At 49.2% G+C, this 27,920-nt stretch overlaps 1 protein-coding gene and 1 pseudogene across 2 annotated transcripts; one reads left to right on the top strand and one right to left on the bottom strand.

Moving 5' to 3' along the window:
* On the top strand, positions 1-27,537 carry LOC113568104 (fatty acid synthase). 2 transcript variants are annotated; one of them, XM_035533330.1, is made up of 42 exons: positions 1-260; positions 10,841-10,986; positions 11,420-11,572; positions 11,774-11,947; positions 12,423-12,623; positions 12,871-12,993; positions 13,514-13,629; positions 13,727-13,861; positions 13,980-14,442; positions 14,554-14,741; positions 15,027-15,216; positions 15,330-15,424; positions 15,540-15,674; positions 15,791-15,994; positions 16,098-16,213; positions 16,315-16,487; positions 16,719-16,910; positions 17,090-17,170; positions 17,312-17,494; positions 17,618-17,797; positions 17,930-18,133; positions 18,328-18,641; positions 19,036-19,425; positions 19,624-19,788; positions 19,979-20,094; positions 20,278-20,432; positions 20,562-20,765; positions 21,004-21,154; positions 21,364-21,542; positions 21,649-21,768; positions 21,880-22,002; positions 22,203-22,426; positions 22,571-22,772; positions 22,949-23,100; positions 23,199-23,290; positions 23,378-23,775; positions 23,933-24,121; positions 24,230-24,457; positions 24,650-24,861; positions 24,961-25,059; positions 25,426-25,677; positions 25,869-27,537. In XM_035533330.1, the coding sequence occupies exons 2-42, from the start codon at positions 10,860-10,862 to the stop codon at positions 26,004-26,006; spliced, it is 7,536 nt and encodes a 2,511-aa protein (XP_035389223.1). In that variant the 5' UTR covers positions 1-260; positions 10,841-10,859; the 3' UTR covers positions 26,007-27,537. The 2 variants fall into 2 exon arrangements, with proteins under 2 accessions (XP_035389223.1, XP_035389224.1); XM_035533331.1 differs by having other exon boundaries at positions 24,233-24,457.
* On the bottom strand, positions 6,697-6,864 carry LOC113589958 (annotated as a pseudogene).
* Positions 27,538-27,920: the final 383 nt, after the last annotated feature.

Raw genomic sequence — 27,920 nt, forward strand, 5'->3', positions numbered from 1 at the left:
CAACTGTCAGCCCATGTGGCGTGGCCATAGAGCATGGTAGACATTTAAATGAAAGAGGTAGGGAGGCAAAGCAGAGAGAGTCATTTTTTTTGGGCAAGCCTAGATAATCGCAAAGGGTTAGTTCGTCCCATGTCACCGGGAGCCTAGGCACACACAGATTTTGGGATACCGAGTGGAATATAGGTCAGCTCAGGCTCTCCTGACACTGAATGTACATTTATTCAAAGTACTGTAGAACCATCGTTCAACTACTGCGACTGGTAAGCAACTTAATATGTATTTTGTGTATTTGTCCTAGTTTGTAGTGTGAACTCACTGAACTGATATGGGAAGTAGGTATTCAACAATAAGAATGATTGGTTGTTGTAAACGAATACGATCAATATAGCTTGATTTCTGCCTAATGATACATTTAGCTCTAGTATTTAATCTGATATATTCAGGGAACGTTTTATTTACTCAACGGCTAGCTGGCTGTGATGCGTTATTCGTCTTTAAATGAGGACCTAGCTTGCTACATTAGCTAGCATAGCCAGCTAGGGAATTATTTGACTGTCGCAGATAAATTGTCTCAAGCGATCATCTTTTGCAGTGTTTTAACTGGTCTTGTGAAACCAGAATCTAAACACACGCAACGACCTAGTCATCTCTTCGGACTGATACAGATAACGGCCAAGTAGCCAGCTAGCTGTAATTCGCAGTTATTTCGTCTTCACGGTAGTATCCGAGATGGCTAGTTAGCCCCTATATGCGCCGACGCCCCCTAGCGGGCCCGCGGGCGGGCCCAAATGGACATACTCAAATAAATTACTTGATAAAATTGATTATTCTTAAAGTACAGTACATTTTATCAACATAACATTTCTTAGGACTAATACAAGTACCTGCCTACCGATTTTCAGCCGTCTACATGTATCCGTTCGCCAGAAATTGTACGCTGAAATCATCGTGTTTTTCGGGTAAGATTTCCACAAAAACGTGCCTGCCCTTTTAAGTTGCCTTTTAAAACATTATTCCGGTATAAGAAGTTCAGATTTTGTCATAGAAAATTCAATTACCATCAAAACAACTGCGTGACATATTTAAACGGTATACGGAGTGTTAAAGTTCTTTAACTGCGTGCTTACTTCTTTGCGTAAAAGCGACATTTTTGTTCCGGTTCGGTTCCTTCGTAAATTTATTTATTTTATTTTTTTCCCAAGATTTATTAAGTTCAATAAATCAAATACAGAATAAAATCCAACAATATATATACTTAATTTTAAACTTTAAAAGTCTTTTAAAAGTCCAGGACATTAAAATACCACGGCCCACCCATGTACCAATTACATGGGGGTATATCGTTAAAAGTCCATGTAAAAAGTCAGTGATAAAATGTCCATTAAAAGATCATTTCTCGGCCAGGCTGCGCCTGGACAACCGAGTAAAACAACAATAAAACTGTTAAAACGGCCTCTCCATAAAAAGACAGAAATAAGAACACCACTAAAAAGCTAAAAGGCTAAGTGCCTACGCTAAAACAGCAGATCTATGTTAGTTAAAACGGGCACACAAACCAAAACATTAAAAAACCCACAATAGAAAAGTGTTAATTTGTTAATAAAAAACACACAAAATAAAACACTTATTAATAAAAAACCAGACCTACAGATTCCACTTAAAACAATGTTCACCTATTGTGTATCTCTATCATGGTGGTTAAAACAATAAAATACGGTGGTCCGTTGGGACCACCGGATGGAGCAGAGTCTCAGCTAAGTTTAAAACCTTTTTCAACTAAAACCCTAAAAGACTCCGGGGGGCCTACAGCTCGAAGAGGCCCTTCCACCTCTCCTTCGCCGCGTGGTAGCCCCACCGGATGATGTCATGCTCCATCCTAAATTTTAAATCCGCACAAACCTTTTTATATAATCCCCAGGTGTCCAGGCGTGTCCCTTTTTGGATGAGGCTGGTCCTCGCATTCCATAGTTCTTTTTTGGTAATGCTCACCAGCTTCCATATCCGGGGCGCGAAGGATGGCCTGGTATCCTGGGGCCACCCCCATGTAACCTTCTAAAAGGTCAATGTAAACTGCGGGTCTAATGTCCTGCACAGGTCGGCTGCTTTGCCCCAGACATACCGCGCATACCCACAGTCCCAAAACACATGTCGGAGAGTTTCTTCCCCGACACAGTTGGGCCTTGGGCAGCGCGGGTGCCTGGTGAGCCCGTGCCTGTACGGAACATCCCTGACTGGCAGCTTGCCACGCACACACCGCCAATTCAGGTCCTGCGGCCGGTTGTCTAAATCTTTCGGCTGTACTCTGGACCAAGTGTCCTCGTCTAGGCCCACAACCGTGCGAGTCCCCCGTGCCTCGAGCACAATGTTGTAAAGTAACCTGTGCTTGGCGAGGGCCTCGGGCCGCAGACCCGCGGGAAGCGACTTGCTCCATCTCACCGTGTGGTCATAGTGCTCCGGCAGCGTCTCAGCCTTGGGGCCGGAATTGGAGCACGTTCTTACCACTTTACGCAATGGCCAGGACAGCCACAACCGAATAAAATACTGATGGGGGTGCTCGAGGGGAGCAGCCAACCGTGCACAGAGCTGTGCAAAGAACAGGCAGTCCAGCTTGAGAGGGAAGTCAGGGACATCCCTCCCACCCTTGTCCTTTCCCAGGTACATAACTTCCCTCTTAACATACTCATACTTGCCCCCCCAGACGAGATTAAAAACGTCCTTAGTTAAGCCTCGCCACATGGTGCGAGGCATAGGGTACACATGAGCCAAGTAGAGCAGTGAGGGAAGCACATCGACCTTCAATGCTAATACCTTACCAAGGAAGGACAGGGACCTGGCCTTCCACAGCCCCAACTTTTTCCCGGGCAAGAGCTAACCTCTCTTTCCAGTTTACCCGGGCAGCCCCTTCAGATGTGAAGTGGACCCCCAAGATTTTCAAGGGCCTGTCGCTGGTGGGCTTGCCCTCCTATACCTCCTATACCTCCAGCAGCCGAAGTATTTGGCAACCGACTTGCCAAGGTTTAGTGCGGCACCGGAAGCTTTTCCGAACACCTGCACCATGTCCAAGGCGCGCCTGAGCGACTGGTCCGAGCATACGAACAATGTAGTGTCATCTGCATACTGAGCCAGCTTTACCACAGCACCTCCACCCCCCGGGAGGGGGAGACCATCTATTTCCGGGTGGGCCCTTATGGCGGCCGCAAGTGGCTCGATGTAGCGCGCGTAGAGGAGGGGAGAAAGAGGACATCCCTGTCTAACTCCCGTCACTCCAGGGACTAGTTCGCTGAGGTGACCGTTGATGGAGAAACAGCTTCCCACCCCAGCGTACAATGTCTTAAACCACCTTAAGAAAAAGGGCCCAAACCCTAGCTTCATCAACACCCTCTCCAGGAAGCAGTGGTCCACCCAGTCAAACGCCTTCTCCTGGTCTAAGCTCACAAGCGCCAGAGGGACATTTCTGTCCTCAACCCAGGAGATGGCATCCCTGATTAAATGGAGGTTCCAGGTTGCCGATCTCCCTGGGACCCCACAGGTCTGGTCACTGTGAACCAAAAGTGACACGGCTCTTTTCAGACATTCGGTCAGGGCCTTTGCGAAGATTTTTACGTCTACGCAAAGCATGGTCAGGGGCCTCCAATTGGCGAGATCAGTAGGATCGCCCTTCTTGTATAACAAGGAGAGTGCCCCGGACCGCATGCTCTCAGCGAGCAAACCCTGCCGGGGCACATCCTCGGCTACCTCCACGATCTCTGGCCCTAGGACATCCCAAAATGTAGAGTAAAACTCTACAGGGAGTCCATCCAGGCCAGGGACCTTACGCCGGTTCATTTTGCCAAGTACCCCCGTCAACTCTGCCAGAGTAAAGGGGGCCTCTAAGCTATCCCGGGTGGTGCTCGGAAGGCAAACATTAAAATTTGCCAAAAACTGCTCCCCTACTTCAAAGTCTGTACTTCTTTTATTAAAAAGATTCGGATAAAAATCATATGCAACCTCCATCATCCGGGCCGGGTCCGAACAGGTGGGGCCTTCCGAGTCTTTGAGCGATGTAAAACGTCACTCTTGGCGAGCCTGCCGGACCCTTTGAAAAAAGGATGCTGTGCAGCGCTCGTCCTCCTCAGCCAGCTGCAACCTGGCATTAAACAGGAGGGCTGCCGCCGACCTCTCGTGCAGGACCCTGAGTTCGTCCTTAAGGGTCTGCACTCTAGCGAGGTCTAGCTCCCCTCCGTTATTCCAATCAGCGTATTCTATTTTTAGGTGCCTCTCCACATCCCGGACTCGACCCAGCCTTTCGGCCTTGCGCCGGCAGCAATAGTGCGTAGATAGAGCACGGGTCCACTCTTTCACGTGCTCCCACCATGCCGCGGGAGAGGCATAACCTTCTTTGCAGCCTCGCCAGACTGCAAAGTGGTCTCTGAACAGAGATTGGAACTCTGCTTCCTCCAAGACCTGCACGTAAAGCTTCCGATAACCCCTGCCTACTGCAGGTGCGTTAATGGAAGCACTGGCCTCTACCACCAAGTGGTCAGAGAACCAGCGTGGGGTCAAGGAGGCCTTCTTAAAAAGCACAGAGGGTGACGCCAAGATGTAATCTAGGCGGCTTGATGCCCCTCGACTGTTATGCCAGGTATGGCCTGGATCTCTGGGGTTGCATTTCTTAAAACCGTCAGTCAGGCTGAAATCGTGGAGCAGCTTTCTAAAATGTTTCCAGCTGACATCTGCACGCCCTTCCAAGAAAACATTAAAATCACCTGCCAAAAAAAGGTGTCTATTCGTGACACAGGACGGGAACGGTGCATCAAAAAAAGCAATTTGGGACGAGGCCTCTACCGGAGCATAGGCACAAATTGCCCTAAGGTGTTGGCCTCTCCAGGTGATGTCCACCCCCATCGCCCTCCCCGGCACGATAGTGTCGTCCCCCAACAGGATTTCCACGCCTGAAGAGTGGACACCACCCACGCTCCAGTAGGCTTTACCTTTCTTCCAATGCTGGGAAAAAAGAGCCTCATCCCTCTGGTCCCTCAGGTGAACTTCTTGCAAACAATAGATTGCTGAAGGGGTCGATGCCAAGTCCTGGAATACTGCTGCCCTCTTTCTCGCGTTCTGGAGCCCTCTGACGTTAGAAGTTAAAATAGTAAAATCTACCATGAATAAAAGAGAAGAAGGAGAGAACACGTTAAAACAGTAAAACATCCTAAAAATCAACTAAAAATCCACATTGTCCGTAGTCTCCTCTAAGAATGGGGTCTCGTTGGGTGACCCCTCCCTGCCCCCATATGTAGTGGGTGGTGGGGGCGTATCATCCTCCACCAATCTGCTGTAATCATCTGCCTTGGGGGCAAGGGAGGAGTCTGGAGCTTGGGAGGGCTCCTCATGGGGTGCTGCCGCTGAGGGGGGGCCCGCCTTCATCCTTTTCTCTTTATCCCGCTGGGCCTTCTCCCTCTTCCTTTTGGCCTTTCCGCTGGGAGGGGCAGGGGGTGCCTCCAAAGGCCGAGGGGGCTGGCCCAGGGCCAGGGACCTTACCTCCGCCAGTGAGGATGTCATGAGGGCTGCGGGGGGGGAATCCTCGTCTTCCCCCGGGGGGGGTCGTCTCCTCTACAGACTCCAGTTCCTCCCCCCCGGGGTTTTCATTGTTCGAGGCCACACTCCCGCCCCCTACCAATGCCATAGCGTAAGATTTAACCTTTCCAGGGCAGGAGTGTGCCAAATGTCCCTCCCCCCCACACGCCCTACACCGGCGGGGATTCTTACAGTTTTTAGCCTGGTGCCCCGGCCCCAGGCAGTTCCTGCATACGGAATCCTGGCACCCCTCAGCCAGGTGACCGTAGTGCTGGCACCCCCTGCAGAAGGCGGGCTGCCCCCTAAAGAACAAGTACCCCCTATTCCCAGCACATGTAAAATATGCGGGGGGGGGGGGGGGGAACACCTCCTTCCCTTCACTGTTCTTTGCAAACTTCATTAAAAACTGGCAGCACCCATTCCAAATCCCTAGCTCATCCCAAACCATTTGCTCTCCCAGGAGGACCTCCCCGTACCTAGCCAAAAACATCCGCACCTCTGCTGCCGAAACTTGGGGGTTAAAGAAATGGATGGTGACCATCCGCCGGTCACCGTCCCATAGGGGCTCGATCCCAGCGGATGGTCACCCATTCTTCCCTCCAGCTCCAGGACTTTCTTATAGGCGGCATCACTCGCCATAGTCACGTCGTAAAAGTGCTGCGCACCATTGCGCTGAGCACAAATTAAGGCCCCAGGGTGGAGCCCGAAACAGCCGATCAGTACCTCCCGTATGAAGGGGACCCGCTCAGTAAAGCGGGTCCCATCCTCCGGGTCCCTCCAGCGGAACCGGGCCGTATTGAGCAGGCCTCCGCCTGCCCTCAGACCCGGTCCCGCCAGGGAGGTCCTGGCGGCTGTCGGGGTCTCTGCTGGCGCCTCTACTGCCTGCGCCGTGCGGCGAGGAGCCGCCCCATTGCCATCCACGGCCATCTCTGGCCGGTCCCGGAGTCGGAGCTGAAGCTGGTCCCCCACGCCGGCAGCTGCCTCTGTGCTGGGAGGTCCTCCCCCTGCTGGCCAAGTTGGGATCGTCGTCCTCCTTGTCGTCGGGATGAGCCGGGGCTTTAAAACAAAATTTAAAAAAACACCCTAAAATACTAAAAATCAAATAAAACAATAAAAGAGACCAAGGGATCACATGCGGCGATGGAGGACAAGCCTCCCGGGTCTGCACCTAAGATCACCCTTGGCCTCACTAAAACTATAAAAAAAAGGCCCAAGCGCAGCAGCGTTCTCCACAAGCGTAAAATCTGTAAAATCCACAACTGATAAGAACAGATACTACACTTGATCTTAGCCAAAAGGCCAAGAAGCGATTCCTTCGAAAAATACCCAAACTACGCAAGCCTTTGGTTGACTGAAAAAGCATGCTACTGACGTAAAACTGTTCCTGAATAGAGCATTAGACCCCCCTTTTCTACTCTATATTGATTTTTATTGTCTGTTGCAGCACCATTGTTTTGGAGTGACAACAATTCACACCTATGTGTGAAACGAGAAGGGGAGGGAGGGTGACTAACATTTACTTCCAGGTGTTTCCAAGAGTTTCCAGGGCAAGCTGCTTGATTGGCAGCAGTTTCATCAAATAGAGGAGGCTTAGATGAAAACGTAGACCCCTCACTTGCATTGTTTAGTCATCCCTTTAATATTTAAAGGTATGCGCACAGTATACTGTCAGTGCTTCCGTGTTGTTAGCAGATAGCATAGCGCATCGGTTTGGCGCTGTTTGGCGAAACCATAAGATTGATTTGATGATTTTGCCAATATGTTTGGACATCATGGAAAGGAAGAGGCTTATTTTAGCTGAAGTTTATGTGGAATTGTTTGAGTGCTGCTAGGATGGACTAGTTTGACCGCTAGCATCGATTAGCTTAGCTGCTATCATAGAATAGCTAAGATGTTTGCATATCAAATCACTGGATGTTTCCATTCACTGCTGGAAATTCGTAATCCTGCTACAAATCGTAAGTATAAATGATAAAGTATACTATTTCTTTACAGTATTACAGCATTTACAGTATTTTCCCCAGCATTTACAGTATTAGCTAGTATAGTAGTAGTAGCTAGTACAGTATTTCCCATAATGATGCCAACAATGATGCTAAGAATCCAATATTGTTGTGGAACTTACTAAAGTAACTTATGTTTTGGCAAAACGAAACATGCAAAGTTGATATATAGTGATTAATGATTTTGTTTGCATTGGAGAGATTTTTGGACCCTTTGGAGAAGTGTAGGACACCTAGTGGAAAACATTGTGTAGATATTTGGTCATTTCATGTATATGCTCAAAACTGTTCAATTTATTACACAAGACCCTGGTGAATCAGAGAATGCAGAGTATGAGTGAAAATCAATCTCCAGCATCAACAGATGCATTATACACCAAAAAAATCAAAGGCATTTTATGGTTTTTTGACATTTTCTTCTGTATTAAATGAGCTCAAAAGGAACCTAAATGATGGAAAAATAAGCCTGGATGTGAATGGATGTCTTCTCCAAAGTGTCTGCTTCAGTTTGAATCCTGAATGATCATTGTGCTATGTGTACAATTTCAGATACCTACTGTTAAAGTGAACAAGTACAAATCATTCAAAAATGAGCTTAAAACTGCCAGTGCGTAAAGGGGCTCTAGCTAGACCCTCCCTCAGCTGGCTAAGGACTAAATGATGCCGTTTTCCTGAATAACCATTGCCCCTGAAGCACGCCCTCCTGAAGAAAGATTCATCATCTTTCCAGCCTGTAGTCTTTTAGATTGTGCTTGCTTGTAGTGTGCATATGTAATATATGTTTGAATGGCCACAGCTGGTCTGTATAAACGCCGTCAGGATAGGCTACATTAGCAGTTGATGAACTGAGTTAACCAGCTAACAGGTGTAATGCATATATACGGTTTTCATTACGAACTCTGTTAACCAGCTAACAGGTAATGCAGTTACACTGTCTCCATTACGAACACTATCAGTTACTAAAAGCAGGCAAGCATGGTGTCCTCTTATGATTTTGCATGGGGATTTTCCTCTTCATGTGATGGTTTGACTGAATTATTGGGCTTTTGGAGACTGCTGGTTTAGTTGGCCTCAAAGGTCAAGCCACTTTTATCACTCCAGGGTCACTCAAGTCAGGTCAAGTTCAGTGGCCTTCACTCAGCTATATAGGTTAGATAGCTTGTAGACGTAACGAAACGACCATGATGCGACAAACTACAATATACACGCATGTTGCACAGAACTACATGAGTACAAATGTTTGAGAAAGAAGGGACGTGCGTTGTACCGGTGCTGCCTGGTCGTGCACGTTTTGTCGTGTTCCGGTGTTCAATAGGTGGTAGCTCAGTGGTTAATGTGCTTGACTTTTAAGCTTGACAAAAGCTTGTGGGTTCAAGCCCCCCCACTGCCAAGTTGCCACCATTGGGCCCCTGAACAAGGCCCTTAACCCTCAATTGCTCAAGTTGTACTCGGTTATAATTGTAAGTCGCTTTAAATAAAAGCGACTGCTAAATACCATAAATGTTATCAAATCCCAGTGAAACATGTTGCTACAGGGCTGGAACGGATATGGTCATGTTGCCCAGTTAGATTTTGTTTTTCTTTTTGTAAACTAAGCACAGTTCAATTAATTGTTTTCTATTACTTTAAAACCCTAGTTCAATGCTATAGGGAGACGGTGATGCTAAATATTTTAGATCTGGGTCAGGTTTAATTGTTCTTTCAATCTGCTCTGGCCTGAGTGCTGAGGTAGTGGGTTGCGTTTAAAAATAAAAGCAGTGCAATTTACCATTTAGTTTTACATACATGGGTTTCCACTTTTGGTCATTGCATATTTTGTGTTCTTGTTCCGACCTACCAAGTTAAATTACTGTTTAAATTTTCAAGTAAAATAATTCTTATTCTAATTACAGTATTACAGAGCCATGAAATGACTCCCCCCCCCCCCCCTTACTTGGTATTCACATTTGTAATGCTATAGACTGTAGGACTGTAAGAATGTAATGACTGTAAGAACTATGTGTGTTGACAGCACTACATCTCACAGTCCTTCACATGCATTCCTGCATTGACAAACTTATATGTGAATACCTGTTTGGCAGGTACCTGCCTGTTTCTATAGTAACAAACAATACTAACCTAATGACCATATCCAATACAGCCTAACACAAGTATGCTGCAGGGTTACACTGTAAATAAGTGACTGAGAATTGTTGCTTTTGAGAATGGAACATTTTGCCTTTTGCTGAATGTAATTATCTGAAAGTCCTCTCAAACATATATCCCACAAAAAATTGAGAGGGCCAAAGTAGCGCAATGCTTTCTTATGTGATGAGATTACATAAAGATTTCTTTTAAGTTGAATTTTGTCTTTGGCTACATGTAAGCTGCTGCCTTTTTATGGACTAGTACACACAGTTTACAGCTGCAAGGAATTCTCTCCAACAAGGAAGTTTTTCCCAGTCAGAAGAGAATTACCCTTGCCGGCTACAATATCTCATTCATGCACAACTGAATGGGTTGTGAAATCAGTCCTTGTCATGTGCGCTAAAAATGCGTCAAAAAGAAAATGCATGTTTGCTCATTCATGTGCATTTTCTTTCAGGAAAGCGCCACTAGTAGGTTTATCTGCTCTGAAAGGTTGCATCTAGACATTTCTTTACTTCACAGCTGAGAGACTCCCATATTGTGCACTTGGTTGTTCTTTTATACTTTTAAACTACCTATATGCTGTAGATGTACAAAAAGAGGAGCAACATTACTGTTGTGGTGTTTACTTTCCTTGTTGAGGAAGGACTGTTCAGTTTCCCAGACCTGAAATAAGCCTGAACTGCATTTTTTTTTTTTTAATGATTTTCCCCATTTTACCACATCCATTCAATTCATTCAGGGTTTGTTAATTAGCTGATGTCTCGAGTCAGGTGAAATTGTGCTTGGAAAAATACTAAATAGTCTAGTGTATGGTTACTCAAAGAATCAGGACTGGTAAATCCAGGCTGTCCGTGGATAACTTGCTCCAAGTCAGACACTCCCTCAAGGACTGGCTGTACCTCAGAGGGGTGCAGAACAGAGGGATACTTTGTGCCCAATGTGGTGCTAGGGTGCACCTCGTAGTAAGCAGGAATCTCCTGCTTTTTGGATGGCAGCTATAGGGATGGAGCTCTTGTGAATGCATTGATCCCGGAAACGGCGAGCAAAGCCTGCAGTCCTCCAGGCTCCTCCTGCAGTGCCCTCCACCCACTGCACATTCTTAATGTCATGTCTGCTCTCTGACTGCTCTCGTTACTTTCTGTCCGGACCCACAGAAACTCTCACCCTCTCGTCATGGAGGAGATCGTCATAGCTGGAATTTCGGGTCGGCTTCCCGAGTCGAACAATTTGGAAGAATTTTGGCAGAACCTTTTTAATGGTGTCGACATGGTCACAGAGGATGACAGAAGATGGAAGCCAGGTATCCTACACAGTCCCATAAGCATACCCACATCTTTTGCCAATTAACGGGTGAATTTTACAGACCTGCTTTCGGTTGAACACTTGCGTAACCTTTAAAAGTGGCATGCTTTGGATTTTGAGTGAGTGACTTGATTTCAGTAGATGAAGAGATGTTCAACTTTGGTCCCCCTCTCTGGTCTCTTTGGTCTGCTGCTTTCATTGCGTGCCTGCTGACACGGCATCGTCTGAACAGATTTTTCTCTCTCTCTCTCTCTCTCTCTCTCTCTCTCTCTGGCACACTGCAAATGTTCGTTCATGTGCTACAAGCACCAGCAGGCTCGAGGCACAGAGGACCGAGTCACAGCTTTTGATAAATAGGAAATCTTGTGGGGGTTTTCTCCCTCCCCCATTTCAATCAGTAACCCTCATGCATATCCTGCTTTCCCACTTAGGTCTGTACGGGCTTCCCCGCAGAAATGGAAAACTCAAAGAAATAGACAGATTTGACGCAGGCTTCTTTGGCGTTCATCCCAAACAGGCCCATACCATGGATCCACAGCTGAGGCTTATCCTAGAGATATCATACGAGGCCATCGTTGATGGAGGTCAGCGGTCCGGCAAGCTTGAGCATGAAACATTCAAAATGAGTAGACCGATTTATTTAGAAAAGTGTGGTAACTGAAAAGTAGAATTCAGTAGCTCAACAGCACTAAAACTTAATTCCGAAAGCACCATCTCATCAGAAATGGCGTGTATGGGCGAGTGCAAGGACGCCTGACTGCTGACGGTACGCTCTGTCCTGGCAGGCATAAACCCAATGGCCATGCGTGGCACTAAGACTGGCGTGTACATCGGCGTGAGTGGTTCTGAGGCAGGTGAGGCCTTCAGTAAAGACCCAGAGGAGCTGCTGGGATACAGCATGACGGGCTGCCAGCATGCCATGTTCGCCAACCGCCTGTCTTACTACTTTGACTTCAATGGTATGCAAACGTTCTGTCATTTCTAGCCTTTGTTCCTTAATGTACTTTGTTATTAATTCTTCTTCTATGTCTTTGTAAAGCACTTTGAATAGCCACTGTGTATGAAAGGCGCTATACTAATAAACTTGTCTTGCATGATGAAGAAACTCTAGCTTCTCTCCAAGAGCAAGCTTTTTTTGCTCAATCTATTTTAAGCTGTTTGATATTTATTTATGTAAAACATTGTTCATAGTGCATTTATACTTCATTTCATGTTTTGTTTTTTAAATTGCCTTATTTTGTTGTGACATCATGCAAAGAGCATTTAGGAAGTGAATATTAGGCTAATGCCTCACCACTATTCCCTACTCTTTCATAATAGCTGAGTCATTTCATCTATGCATGAAATGTGATCTACTGCATAAATTTTGACACTGTGCCCAAGATGTTGACTGTGTACTTCTATATTATGAGTGTTTGTTGTGTCTTTTTTTAGGCCCCAGCACAGCCATTGACACGGCATGCTCCTCCAGCCTCCTGGCTCTGGAAAATGCCTTTAATGCTATTCGCCACGGCCAGTGTGATGCAGCCCTTGTGGGTGGAGTCAACCTGCTGCTCAAGCCCAATACCTCAGTGCAGTTCATGAAACTGGGCATGCTCAGTCCGGATGGAACCTGCAAGTCTTTTGACTCGTCCGGTGATTTTGCTATTATTATTGATGTCACATTCACGCTATATGAAATTTACTCCACTGTAGGTCTGCTGTAACATCTTTTCTTTTAAATGTTTTTGTTTTTGTTTTTTTTACTGGGTACCACAGCAATTTTCATATACTAAAATTTTGTTTATATTTTGGATGCATATAGAGTTAAGGTGTGCGGCAAAAGCTATAAAGTTTTTAAACTTTTTTTTTTGTTGTTGTTTTGGGGTTTTTTTTGTCTCAGGAAATGGTTATTGTCGCTCAGAAGCTGCTGTGGCTGTTCTACTGACTAAGAAGTCCATGGCCAAGAGGGTATACGCCACTGTGCTCAACGCTGGCAACAATACGGATGGCTACAAAGAGCAAGGTGTTAAGCCCGGTGCAACTATCTTCTCATTTCATATTGCTTTCCTGTCTGTGCCAGATTTATCCAAACTCCTCATGTAGTGGGGAAGTATGTCAAACTGTTCCACTACCTTGTTCTTAGAAGTAGAGCTGTGATGCCAGATTACTGTAATGGAGAACAGTGACCTGGTTCTTCTGGGTATTTGAGGCTGTGCCCTTTCCCCCAGTGCCCCGTGGCACACACTCCTCCCAGCGTGTGGTTCTAATGGTCCTGCTGAAATGCGAGGAAGGGCAGGCATGCTTGGAGCTGTGCAGGTCTGCTCTCCAGGCTGCTGCTCAGGTGATGTGTGCAGCAGGCAGGTCTTCTGGCAGCTCTTCCCTTATGTACGCTGCTAAAGGGACCTATGCAAAATGTTTTGTGCTTTATAACTTATAGGTTATCCATACATTTCTTATAGTTAAATTTCCTTTTATAGTACCATTTTGAGGGGTGGGTGTGTGTATGGCAGAGGTATTTGATGGTGTGTTGTCCTTTTGTCCAGGTGTGACATTTCCGTCTGGGGACATGCAGCAACGCCTGGTCCGCTCCCTCTACCAGGAAGTCAACGTCTCACCTGAGCAGGTTGAGTACATTGAGGCCCATGGCACTGGCACCAAGGTGACTACATGAGCATACGCGCACACACATGCATGTATGCATGCGCAAACACACCCAACTGTTCACCCATGCAAGACACATTATGTTGTTCACTTAGGTTGGGGACCCACAAGAAGTGAACGGTATCGTCAGCGTCTTCTGCCAGTCACAGCGGGAACCTCTGCTTATTGGCTCCACCAAGTCCAACATGGGCCATCCTGAGCCTGCCTCCGGCCTGGCCGCCCTCGCCAAGGTGAGTCTGACCGCGTCATCAGGTGCTTTCTGTCACCCACTGCCTGTGTGCATTACCCTTCAACTTTTCCCTGTGGAGCAGTTGTCCTCGACTCTGACCCCTCCACTCCGTGTTCCAGGTGATCTTGTCCCTGGAGCATGGCATGTGGGCGCCCAACATTCACTTCCACGAGCCCAACCCCGATATCCCGGCACTGAGAGACGGGCGCGTCAGCGTGGTCGTCGAGCCCGTCCCCGTCCGTGGCGGCATCGTGGGCATCAACTCCTTTGGCTTCGGGGGCTCAAACGTGCACGTGATCCTGCGCCCGCCAGGACGTGGGCACCCCCTGCCATCCTTACCCCCCTCTGTGCTCAGGCTGGTGCAGGCATGCGGGCGCACTGAGGAGGCCACTGCCTCTCTCCTGAAGAAGGCACAGGAGTGCAGCCAGGATGCGGCCTTCCTGGCCCTGCTGAATGACGTGTCTGCGGCCCCGACCGCGAGCATGCCCTACAGGGGCTACACGCTGATGGGGGCCCAGGGGGAGGTGACCGAGGTCCAGCAAGCTCAGGCCACGCCCAGGCCCCTCTGGTACATCTGCTCTGGTGAGTGAAGGCTTCAGCACCCATTTGTTAAACTACTAAGCTTTGCCAGATAGTAGACATTTAAACGTAGGCTGCAGTTTTAACAGCCAAGTTTTTCTGGGACTCCCCCAGGTATGGGGGCGCAGTGGGCTGGCATGGGCCGCAGCCTGATGCGGCTGCAGGACTTCTGTGACTCCATCCTTCGCTCGGACGAGGCTCTGCGGGACACAGGGCTGTGCGTGTCGCGCCTCCTCCTGGAGGCTGACGAGAACACCTTCGAGGACACGGTGCATGCCTTTGTGGGCCTCGCCGCCATTCAGGTCAGGGTTCCCCAGTGCCGTGCACGTGCTGGACTGGCATTGTTAAAGCAAAGCCCTAGCATTGCCACATAGTGCCTTGCAGTAACTTTCTTTGAAATCTAAGCTCTAGATAATTCTGAGTGTAGTATTTCACAATCCTTTTTTCACCAACCCTGTTTGCATAGCAGTGACTATGTTTTCTGCAGATATTGAACATGCCTACCTGTTACGACCAATTCCACCAACCATTTATATCCCTCAGACTTTTCTGTTTACCTTAAAGGTGATGGTTGCATGTTTCTCCAGATAGCGCAAATAGATATGCTGCGGAGACTGGGCCTGCAGCCGCAAGGCATCGTGGGCCACTCCGTGGGCGAGCTGGCGTGCGGCTACGCCGACGGCTCCCTCGGCCAGAGCGAGGTCATCCTGGCGGCCTACTGGAGAGGCAGATGCATCAAAGAAGCCAACCTACCAGCAGGGGCCATGGCCGCAGTGGGTAAGACGGCCTGCCCGTCACCGTTAAAGCCATGATCGTCAGGAGGCACGAGACCTCCTCTGCTAGGCCGTCGTTCTTTTAGTGCTGAACTTGACTCCTCCCTCCCCACCCAGGTCTCACCTGGGAGGAGTGCAAGGCCCAGTGTCCTCAGGGGGTGGTCCCAGCCTGCCACAATTCGGAGGACACGGTCACGGTTTCCGGGCCACAGGTGGAGTTCACCTCCCTCATTCGCCGTCTTCCTTTCATTATTCAGAGCTGTCTCCTGCAGTAACAGAATTAACAATTAATAAGAGGGCGTTTTTGCTGTGTTCGTCTGTGTGTAGGAGGCTGTCAGCAAGTTTGTGGCCCAGCTGAAGGAGAGCGGCGTGTTTGCCAAAGAGGTGCGCAGTGCAGGTGTCGCATTCCACTCCTATTACATGGCCTCTATAGCACCTGCATTGTTGGCAGCACTGCAGAAGGTGAGCCTACGTTACGAGCCTACACAGACGCACACAGGGGACGTGCACGGATGCGTTCTCCTTTTTCTGTCTTGCTCACGGTGTCTTTTTGTTTTTTTGTCATTGCATGCGCGCAGGTGATCAAAAGCCCACGTCCCCGCTCGGCGCGCTGGATCAGCACATCCATCCCCCAGGCCGAGTGGGAGAGCCCGCTGGCCCTCTACTCCTCGGCCGAGTACCACGTCAACAACCTGGTGAGCCCCGTGCTCTTCCAGGAGGGCCTGAGCCTCGTGCCCGACAACGCCGTGGTGGTGGAGATAGCGCCGCATGCCCTGCTGCAGGTCAGCCAGCGAGAGGGGGCACATGCTTTGAACGCATCAAGAGAATTAATTCCGCATGTGCTCACATGTATACTTACTGAATGTACTCTGGCTCCCCCTACAGGCCATTCTGAGGCGTAGCCTCAAGCCCACTTGTTCTATTCTGCCTTTAATGAAGAGGGGACATGCCAACAACCAAGAGTTCTTCTTCTCTCAGATAGGCAAGATTTACATGAATGGGTCAGTAGTGACTTTGGTGTACAGGCATGTCTTGTATGAACTCGGAAATGTTCTGATCTGTTTTAGTCACCATTTCATGCAAACATTTGGTTGGCTCGCAGTATTAACGTGGACAGTAACCGGCTCCATCCTGTGGAGTACCCTGTACCAGTGGGGACCCCTCTCATCTCCCCTCTTATCCAGTGGGACCACTCCCAAACCTGGGACGTGCCCAAGGTGGAGGACTTCCCAGCAGGCTCTGGGGGTTCCACCTCAGCCACAGTTTACAACATTGGTGAGAAGATCCTTCTTTTTTTTTTCAATGTTGAATCAAACTATATTATGCTGTCACACCTACTGATATTAAAAAAATCAGTTCGTCCTTGAAGAAAGGAGTCCGTTGATCAGAAGGTCGCAGACATGCTCGTCGTTGCCAGTGACTGAACTATGCTGGTCGTCAACAGCAACTAAGACCAGACTCTCCTTTTCCATCTGGTTTTTCTTCCCACCCATCTCCTCTGTGCAGACACAAATCCCGAATCCCCAGACTACTACGTGATTGGCCACTGTATTGACGGAAGGGTCCTGTACCCAGCCACGGGATACCTGGTGCTGGCATGGAGAACACTGATGAGGAGTCTGGGCACAGTTATGGAACACACCCCAGTCACGTTTGAGGACGTCACTATCCACAGAGCCACCATTCTGCCCAGGACTGGTGAGAGTCCCACTGCGTCCCCTACAGTACAGATTTCATATTGTGCATATGTGCATCTCCCACTGACAGTAATTAATTAATCTAGGCTCAGTATGTCAAGTTGATCTTATTTTGTATAAAAATAAAACATACAAGCATATTTGACTGCAACCTGATCACTTTGCTACATTCCACAAAAGGATCTGTCCAGTTGGAGGTTGGACTCATGCCTGCCACAAACCGCTTTGAGGTGTCCGAGAATGGCAACTTGGCAGTCAGTGGTAAGTTAGAACCCTCTTAGCCAAATCTCCTGTATGGACCACCACATGAACCAGCACATGTTCTAGTTCAGCACCTGAGCCATGAGCGATTAATGCCGCCGTGCTTGTGTGCGTGTTGTCTCCTGCTCCTGACTGCCCCAGGTAAGGTGAACGTGCTGGAGGAAAAGGCACTGGACTCCTTCCTGTCTCAGATGGCCGAACCTGTGAGCTTGGAGGTGGAGGAAGCCAAACCTCTCGAAGCCGGAGATGTCTACAAAGAGCTACGTCTGCGCGGCTACGACTACGGCAAAACCTTCCAGGGCATTCTGGAGTCCAGCAGTGCCGGTGAACACCCCAGTTCTCATGCAGCATACTGAGAACTGCACAGCCATAGCACATGCTTCTGACTTGACTCCGTGCCGGGGAGTTTTGTGTAAGCCAAGACCTGACCCCTGGTCTGGTTTTTAGGGGATCATGGGAAGCTACAGTGGACGGGGAACTGGGTGACATTTTTGGACACCATGCTGCAGATGATCGTGTTGGGCCTGTCTGGCCGCAGCCTGCGTCTGCCCACCCGGATCCGCTCGGTGTGCGTAGACCCCACGCTGCACGAGAAGAAGGTTCAGGACTACTCAGGGGATCGCAAAGGTACAGTGTTCACTGCCTTCTGGCGTCCCCAACTTGGTTATGCTATTGCTGCAATTGAAACTGCTGTTTTACATGTATAGAAATTAAGGTCCATGTCGGCAAAGTCTCAACTTTCTCCCTTCTTCTCTTTAGCTGTTGATGTCCACCTCAACCGCTGCCTGGACCACATTAAGGCCGGCGGCGTTCAAATCTGTGGCCTCCATGCCACCGTTGCACCCCGTCGCCAGCAGCAACAGAGCCCTCCCACTCTGGAGGAGCTTGTCTTTGTACCCTATGTGGAGACTGAGTACCTGGGATCTGATGGGAAGCTGCAAGAACAGCTAAGATGCTGCAAAAGCAAGTCACGTCCCTCTCACACTCTGACTATCGAGTACAAATGAAAGGATGTGTGGTACCTATGTGTGAGATTTCACTTTAATAGTTGTTAACTTTTTAAGGGGTTTATGGTGGAGATTTTAGATTTGCATGTATTACTGCCTTCAGCTGTCACAGATGATGATTAGCCATTCTCTGGGTCATCTCTTCAACAGGTCTGATTAACCATGTCCAGAAGAAACTGGCCAGCCAGGGTGTGAAGATCTCCATCCCAGGGCTGGAGGGTGCGTCGGAGGGCGAGCGCGTCGGCTCGGGGGCGGAGGGCGGCCTCCCGCGGCTGCTCGCTGGCCTGTGCGCTCTGGAGCTGAACGGGAACCTGCGCTCGGAGCTGAAGCAGGCTGTGCAGAAGGAGCGGGACTACCTGCTCCAGGACCCGCTCCTCAACGGCCTGTTGGACTCGCATGCCCTGCGCCACTGCCTGGACACGGCCCTGGAGAACAGCGCCGCGGGCAAGCTCAAAGTCCTGGAGGTGCAGTGAACTGTGTGACTCTTGACTAACGAAAACGGATTGAGTGTAGAGCCAGCGTGTCCGGTATCTTTTAGCCCCAAAGTTATTACATTTATTATTCAAATAAATGCTTAAATGGTGTAAATTTGTTTTGGTGCATTTGTAGATAGTCTTCCCTAATAGCTAAAGAAGGATGAGATATAACCTCAATAATTTAATATTGTCATAATGGAAAAATATTTATTTTATTTTATATCTAATTTTTAAAAAAAGTATAAGCTCATTTAGCCAGTACATTTTCTTTTGTGCATTGACATGTGACTAAAATAAACCTCCAACGAGTTCAATGCAGAGCATCTTCCAGGGTCCTTGCTGTGTTGAGCTGGTGCCTGACCTTTTAACCCTCTCTCGTCAGGCCCTCTCCAGCGTCGGCCACGTGTTCTCCCGTGCCGTCGGCCTCCTCAACATCCAGCCCATGCTGCGACTGGACTACACGGCCTCGGACATCACCCCGGACCTGCTGGCCCCCCTGCAGAGCTCCCTGGAGGAGAAGGGCATCTCCAGCGCCCAGTGGGACCCCGAGCAGGGGCCAGCCGCAGGGGCCCTGGCCGCCGCTGACCTGGTGGTGTGCAACTGTGCGGCAGCAGGGCCGGTGGCGAGCCCAGGTGCACTGCTGGACAACCTGGCCTCTGCTGCCAGGGAGGGGGGCTTTGTGCTGCTCCACACCCTCCTGAAGGGAGACCCGCTGGGCGAGATGGTCGCGTTCCTCACCTCTCTGGACAGCCAGAGTAGACTGCTGACTCAGGTATGGGAAAGAGCCTCTCAGTGCTCTTTCAATGGCCAGACACGGATGGACCGCCTGCAGTTGTTTTATATGTGCTGTGTATCTTGGTATTCCATACATTTTTCACTTTCTTTCCTGTGTTTTTCTGTTTTGGTTCTGCTAATTTGTGTTTGCTCTTCGTTCCTCTTGCATGTGTGCTGTGACTGTGTGCATGTGCAGGCAGAATGGGAGAAGCTGTTTGAACAGTCCTCTCTTAACCTGGTGATGCTTAAGAAATCCTTCTATGGTTCCGTCCTCTTTCTCGGACGCAGACAGACCCCTGAGAAGCGGCCTATGGCCGTGCCCGTAGATTCCACTGACTACACATGGGTAGAGTCACTAAAGGTGAGTTGTGGTGTCTGTAAACTGTTGCTCTTATTTAAAGACATAGTAAAGCTTGGTGCACAGTATGTATGCAAGTTATCTGCAATGTCCAGGGGGCCAAGCAAAATGTTGCAACTCTAAAACACGATCCCCCGAATTTTAAATGTTCCTTCTCTTGTTTTCCGCTCATTTTTTTTTCATCTTCTGTCAGAGCACGCTGGCCGAGGAATCCGATAAGCCAGTGTGGCTGACTGCCACCCAAGGCCATAATGGAGTGGTGGGTATGGTCAACTGCCTCAGACAGGAACCCGGCGGCAGCCGCGTTCGGTTAGTTCGTTACTTCTCGCTGCACAGAGCTGTGGAATGTTGGCAGTAATATTTCAATCTCATTACCAGGCTCGTTGTATAAAAGAAGCTGAATGCAACACATTAGGTTAAAGATTAATGGTGCGTTGAACACGCGTCCCTTAGCTGTCCTTGGGGTCCTTTTTTTTTTTTTCTTCTCTCCAGGTGTGCTTTCGTGTCTAATCTGAAGAAGTCCTCCACCGCTCCCTCGCTGCAGCTTACCCACAAGGACATGCAGGCGGTTCTGCAGAAAGACCTCACTATGAATGTGTACCGGGACGGCCAGTGGGGGGCGTTCCGGCACCAGCTGCTCGCACAAGGTACGCCGCCACTGTCCCTTTCTTACCAGCAGGACTTCTGGTGACGCGCGTCCGACCCGCCCGTGAGCGCACGTGTGCTGTGGGCGGTTGCCAGCTGGTTGTTGACAACGGTCTGACTCGGTGCCATAGGTCTGCGCGAGGAGCCGACGGAGCAGGCCTACGTGAACGTGCTGACCCGTGGTGACCTGGCATCGCTGCGCTGGATCGCCTCGCCTCTGCGTCACTTTGTCGCCTCGAGCCCCAGCGTGCAGCTCTGCTGCGTCCACTACGCCTCCCTCAACTTCAGAGACATTATGCTGGCCACGGGGAAACTGCCACCAGACGCCATTCCCGGTAGCTAGCTCCTCCTTTACCACTCTACTAAGAGCTGGAGCTGGTGTAGTACCTGAACAGAAGGAACACGTGCAATTGAGTGGGTTTAGTTGGAGCTTTGCAGGCGTTTGTGCCTGATGCTTTCAGATAAAATCCGCCCCCCCCACCATCCACATCCACATCCATATTTGTCACAATGTTGTGTGCATCAGGCACGGTGAACTGAGCCCAAATATCCTTTCTCAATTTCTGCGTGCAGGAGACATAGCGCTACAGCACTGCATGCTGGGAATGGAGTTCTCTGGCCGAGATCCCAGCGGACGCCGTGTGATGGGCTTGCTGCCGGCTAAAGGACTGGCCACCGTCGTGGATGCAGACCGTCGCTTCCTCTGGGACGTCCCGTCCAGCTGGTAAGGCTCTTGGCAAATGACTGCAACACCCACATGCGAGAGAGAGCGATTCAGACAGGGATTCCATAGCCTATAATCTTCCATGCAGAGAGCAATTCCATAGCCTAGAATCCACTTGTAATCTGAGGCAAAATATGAAGATGTTTTCTACTGTCTGATGAGAATTATGACCTCCTACTAATAGAAGCTGTGGCATTGTGTGCGTGCAGGAGTCTGGAACAGGCCGCCTCTGTGCCTGTGGTCTACGCTACTGCGTATTACTCCATGGTGGTGCGCGGGCGTCTGCGGCCCGGCGAGAGCGTGCTCATCCACTCTGGTTCTGGAGGAGTGGGCCAGGCTGCCATCGGCATTGCGCTTAGCATGCACTGCAGGGTGCTCACCACCGTGGGTGAGGGCCATCTCCGCACACGCCCACACGTGCCTGCACGTCTCTGCCTGATTTGCTGCTAATGGGCCGGTCAGGGTGGCTTTGACGCACCTCTGGGGTTCCGCAGGTTCCAAAGAGAAGAGGGCCTACCTGCAGGAGCGGTTCCCGCAGCTCACGGCCGAGTCCTTTGCTAACTCAAGAGACGCGTCTTTTGAGCAGCATGTGCTGAAGCACACACAAGGCAGAGGTATGCCCTGCTGTGTTTAGATATGACCAATCGCTCAGGGATCAGTCGTGTCGATTGGATCATTGGTTATTGCTTAGTTGAGTAATCTGTGCTGTTTTGGACTGGGCCCAGGCGTCGATGTGGTTCTGAACTCCTTGGCTGAGGAGAAGCTGCAGGCAAGCTTGCGCTGTTTGGCCAGGCATGGGCGCTTCCTGGAGATCGGCAAATACGATCTGTCAAACAACACCCCTCTAGGTGAGCGCTAGAGTCCATCCAGTTGGGCACTCCAAGCTAGAATGGTGCAGTGTACGCCATCGATGGCCCTGTTCCAAATCTAACTTGGACCGTTTCAAATGTGAACGTCTGCGGAAAGGGATGGTGTAATGGAAAATTCTGAGTCATGTTTTCCACGGAACGCTGCGGTTGGCCAACCCTCCTCTGTGGCCCCGTGTCAGGCATGGCTCTGTTCCTGAAGAACGTGGCCTTCCATGGCATTCTGTTGGACGCCCTGTTTGAGGAGGGCAACCGCGAGTGGGAGGAGGTGTCGGAGCTGCTGAAGAAGGGCATAGCCGACGGAGTGGTCCAGCCTCTCCGCACCACTGTGTTCAAGAGGGACCGGGTGGAGGACGCCTTCCGCTACATGGCGCAGGGCAAGCACATCGGCAAGGTGTTGCTGCAGGTGAGAACTGCTCCATCCTGCTGCCGCCTTAAATGTGAAGCTGCACGGGATGGTCGGTCTGTCTGTCGAATTCTGCTTCACCACCTGGTTGGTTGTCACGCGACCCCCCCCCCCCACACACACACACTCGCTCCCTTTTCTCAGGTGCGCTCAGAGGAGGAGCCTGGTAGCAGTTCTGCAGCTGCTCCCCTCGCCCTGCCAGCCATCTGCCGGACCTTCTGCCCTGCCTCACACTCCTACATCATCACGGGGGGCCTGGGAGGCTTCGGCCTAGAGCTAGCCCACTGGCTGGTGGAAAGAGGCGCCCGCAAGCTGGTGCTCACCTCGCGCTCGGGCATCCGGAATGGTAACTGCCCTCGATGGCCAGCCCCACACCAGCCAAGGCCAAACAAGTTTAGCTGCTATTTCATTATAGGATCATCAATGTTCATTCTATTGTAGAAAATCTAGGTATTCTCCCCTCTTGGCTTGTGTTGTCTTTCATGAGCAACTGGCTATAAAATGGTTATGTGCTTGAAATAGGTTATCAGGCTAAGCGTGTTCGAGATTGGCAGGCTATGGGCGTCCAGGTCCTAGTGTCCACCAGCGACGTCAGCACCCAAGAAGGGGCAGAGCGCCTCATAACTGAAGCCTGCCGATTGGGCCCTGTGGGTGGCATCTTCCACCTTGCCATGGTAATGCCTCCCTATCCATGTCTTTATTTTCAGGGACAAGAGAATTTCACTGATGTGAGCAAAATGATTCCTATACTGTGTTCCCCATGCTTGTGTAGGTTTTGAAAGATGGCATGCTTGAGAATCTGACACCAGAGCAGTTTATTGAGGTCAACAAGCCTAAATATGATGGAACCCTGCACTTGGACAGGTAAGTGCTGTCATTTCACACTTTACTAATTGGCTACCAACATAACGCTATGAGCTAATGGCTAATTGACTGGATTCCCCTCCACAGAGTGACGAGACATAAGTGTCCTGAGCTGCAGCACTTTGTGGTGTTCTCTTCAGTCAGCTGTGGCCGCGGCAACGCTGGACAGAGCAACTACGGCTTCGCCAACTCCACCATGGAGCGTGTGTGTGAACAGCGGCAGCTCGACCGCCTGCCCGGCCTGGCCATCCAGTGGGGCGCCATTGGCGACGTAGGCGTGGTCTTGGAGACCATGGGCGGGAACGACGCGGTGATCGGTGGCACGCTGCCCCAGCGCATGGCCTCCTGCCTGGAAGTGCTGGACCGCTTCCTGTGCCAGCATCGGCCGGTGGTGTCCAGCTTTGTGCTGGCAGAGAGGGTGCAGGTGGCGAAGGGAGATGGCAGCAGGCAGAGGGACCTGGTGGAGGCCGTGGCTCACATCCTGGGTAAGGGGCTCCGGCCTGGGCTCTGCTGACCCTTCACGACTGTTGGGATGTGTGAGGTTGCACTTGGCAGAGAATGACACTGCAGGGCTGTGTCGATCTATCTATCTTTGCTGCTCATAACCCTCTGCATTCAAAACCACACCCGTCCTTTGCTCAGGTGTGCGCGATGTAAGCGGCCTGAATGCCGACACCTCATTGGCTGACCTGGGCCTGGACTCGCTCATGGGCGTGGAGGTAAGGCAGACACTGGAGAGGGACTATGACATCGTCATGGCAATGAGAGACATCCGCCAACTCACCATCAACAAGCTGCGTGAGCTTTCCTGCAAGTCAGGAGGAGTTGAGGGTGAGTGTGCGTGCACCAGCGCGTGTGGTCAAGTGCGTGTGTATGCAATTCCTGAAAGGGACATGGCGAGACATTTAGAAATGTCCCTTTCCCCTCACGTCCACCCAGAAGCCAGGGCGGGGCTAGCGAAGCGGCCCGGTGCGCAGGCGCTCCAGGGGCCAGACCTGAGCCTGATGCTGGTGAACCCGGACGGCCCCACCGTGATGCGGCTGAACGAAGTGCAGAGTGCGGAGAGGCCACTGTTCCTCGTCCACCCCATAGAGGGCTCCGTCGCCGCCTTCCACGCACTCTCCACCAAACTGAGCGTGCCTTGCTACGGCCTGCAGTGCACCAAAGGTACAGCAGTAGAACAGGCTCCACCCTGCAGAGAGGGAGCCCTACTGCAGCAACTGCTCAGTTAAATGAACTGTGTGAGCATATGCTGAAGTACTGGGGGGGAATCTCCACTGTAACGGATAATGTTATTTGGCTTTTAGGTTACTTTTTTGGGTTTAAAGGGTTTGAACTAATCAATCTCTGTGTGTGTAGCTGCTCCATTGGACAGTATTCAGAGCCTGGCTGCCTACTATGTGGAGGGTGTGAAGCGGGTGCAACCGGAGGGGCCATATCGTATCTCTGGCTACTCCTTTGGTGCATGCGTGGCTTTTGAGATGTGCTCCCAGCTGCAGCAGAGCCAGTGCGCTGTCGACTACCTCTTTCTCTTCGATGGCTCCCATTCGTATGTGGCGGCATATACGCAGGTTGGCATGCATATAGTCTTCTGTACGTTTCCTGTGTAAACACGCACTATGCATTGTAACAGTCTAAAGCTTTGTTTGTACTGTGCGTCATGCTGACAGAGCTACAGGGCCAAGCTGACCCCAGGCAACGAGTCTGAGGCAGAGACCGAGGCTTTGTGTGCCTTCGTCCAGCAGTTCACCAGCATAGAGTACAACAAGGTAACCGTTAGGGGTATTCACTGCTCAGGCCTTTTACTGCTTTAACCAGGGAAACGTTTTTGGATGCCGGTTATCCCAGTTCATGTTTTCCCCTGTTAGTACTGAGCAGTAGCTTTAAAAAAAAACAAAAAAAACCCCACAAAATGCAATACTGGCACTTTCACAGCATGATTCCTTATGAAGCTGTGCCTTTATCAGCTTTTTAAAATGGTCAGAAACCATTAAAGCAGACTGTTTCCTTATATTTATTTGTTATATATTGAATTGAACCCACCAGTCCTTCATAATAAAATACTCTTGGCAGTACTCTTGGTACATAATCTCTACATAAATTTCTTCATCTCTGCTTCTCTGTATGTGTCTCAGCTCTTGGAGACGTTGTTACCTATGACAGACCTGGAGGCTCGAGTGAGCCAGGCGGTGGATCTCATCACCTCCTCTCGCGAGAACGTCAATCGTGACTCTCTCCACTTCGCTGCCTCCACGTTCTACTACAAGCTGAAGGCTGCCGACCGCTACGTCCCCACCAGCAAGTACCACGGCAACATCACCTTGCTGAGAGCCAAGACCAGCAGCGACTATGGCGATGGCTTGGGGGCCGACTACAAACTACATGAGGTATGCATACGATGGGAGCTCATGTGCTAATGCCAAAAGGCAGAATTTTATTCTTTTGGTTTGGATGGAGAACCATTGGTTGAAAAATTCAGTCACTTTATTTATTTTTATATAATATATGCACAAAATATTTTCATATGTTATTCCTAGAAATCCTAAAGACTCTGAAATGCGGGCCCTTTTGTGTGCAGGTGTGTGACGGGAAGGTTTCGGTCCATGTGATTGAGGGTGATCATCGTACTTTCCTGGAAGGAGAGGGATTGGAGTCCATCACGGGCATCATCCACAGCTCGCTGGCAGAGCCCCGTGTTGGCGCCAGAGAGGGTTAAAGCCCAACCCTTTGCCTAATGCACTTTCCCAGGGCAGGTCACACCCTCCTGTCAGCAGGGACTAGGATGTCTGGCCTAGCTCACTCTTAACCCGTATAACCCTCCTCTCTGATGAATAATACTTTTTTCAAGTCATTCTCTTCCTCACCATGAGGTGTGGTGCATGGTCATTATTTTGCTGGAGCAAAACGATATCTAACAAAAAGGTTTAAACATTTTGTCTTTATTTGATCTTATTTTTGTTTGTTTTTTTGTGGAGCAAAAACTGTTACTGTATTGAATCTTAAGAAAGCTGGCAAGATGCTCCATAGTGGAAATCAATAGAGCTTAGAAAAGGTGTGAGTGACACTGGGTAGTGCCTAGATAATACAATCTCCTCTCTACTAATGATGATGAAGCTTGAAGCTCTGTTAATGTAGTCCTCTCTAGTCAGGCCACCTCACTAACCTCCTGACCCATATATGTGTGTGTTCTATGCCCTAGAGGCGAACCCCGGCCAGCTCTAATGACACGCACGATACGTGACTGACTGCTCTGCCTCACTGCAGCTTATCAACTAATCAAGAGTCTCATGTACATAGACGAAACCTAGTTACTGTTTCTCACAGTTACCAGTATTACCACCACCTATTTTTTGAGAAACCATGTTTTCTGTAGTTTTAATATTGGTATTTAATGTCTTGCAAAAAAAATCTGGAACAGTTAAAGAATCACTGGATGTACAAGGGGAACATTTCAGTGCTCCATGGCAGTGTCCAAGCCAAGATAATTTAGAAAATCCTTAAAGAAGAATGGGACCATGGATGGACCAAATATTTGTTGTTGTATTTGAGTGTTGACTGAAAGGGAAGGCAGTATTGGTTAAATACACAAATGTTGGGGGGGCTTTTGTTTTAACACACTACAACAAATGCTTCTTCTGTGTTTGGCTATGTAACTGCAAGAAAATAACTACAGGTTTTAACTTGTATTGAGTTTGTGTTCTACTGGAAGACAATCTCGAAATTCCTTCATTCCTCGCAGACTATTACAAAATGCATGTGTTTCCACAATGTTTAGCATCTAATCAATGGCTTGAAATATAAATGTTTTGCCACTACTTACAGCTGAGTGTGCAGGCATTGGTAGATGGACAGTTGTTCTAGTGTAGCATGTGTCTTCTCATCGTGGCCAGGTCCACATGTCTGTGAGAGATGTTGGCTGGCTGGCTTGCTTGCTTACTTTTACCAATGAAGAATGAGAATGAAGGGTTTTATTTGGTATTGAACCGAAATGCTGCTCGTACGAATGAGCCCTGATTGTCTCCCTCTCAGTCACAGTGAAGAAGAGCAGCTCTCTGGAGGTGTCTGAGACTCCTGTTCAAGTCTATGACGACCCGGATGCCTTCTTTCATGTTGTGCACAAATTAACTGGATATTCCTTTTGTTTTTTTAGAATATTCAATAGTTTTGTATTACTGTGATTTTGTTCATGTGTAATTATTCAAGTATTTATTATACTAGTCCAAATAAAGAGCTGTCATTAACAGGCAGATCCTTGTGCTCCTTTTATGATTCTCTGCAAGAATAAGTCTTAAACTTCTGAAGGATGGAAGTTTATGGATTTAAACCACATTTTGCATGTTCTGTGGGAATGAGTATTAGGAGATTACAAGATTAAAAAAATCTTGAAAAATTGGTTTACAGAAATTGGAGAATATGGACCCACAACCTCAACTCTCAACAGCCATGGACCAAAAAATGTGGCATTATTTAAGGTGGAATGACCTTCAGTATCAAAATACATCGTCATGAGTACTACAGTAGCTCAATTATTGACAAACCTGATGTAATTAGAAAGTAAAAGTGAGTGAGAAACAGTAGACTCTTTGTGCTCTCATGACTTTCTCTAAGAGGGATTTTGTTTTCAGAGTTC

Source organism: Electrophorus electricus, chromosome 14 (genome assembly GCF_013358815.1).
Source record: "Electrophorus electricus isolate fEleEle1 chromosome 14, fEleEle1.pri, whole genome shotgun sequence".
NCBI classification, from domain to species: domain Eukaryota; kingdom Metazoa; phylum Chordata; class Actinopteri; order Gymnotiformes; family Gymnotidae; genus Electrophorus; species Electrophorus electricus.

Coding starts and splice junctions, on each gene's coding strand:
- LOC113568104 (XM_035533330.1), top strand. CDS start 10,860: ATGGAGGAGATCGTCATAGCTGGAATTTCGGGTCGGCTTCCCGAGTCG. Junction 22,427..22,570: donor TCGGCAAGGTGTTGCTGCAG/GTGAGAACTGCT, acceptor CCCTTTTCTCAG/GTGCGCTCAGAGGAGGAGCC. Junction 23,776..23,932: donor GGCCGTGGCTCACATCCTGG/GTAAGGGGCTCC, acceptor TCCTTTGCTCAG/GTGTGCGCGATGTAAGCGGC.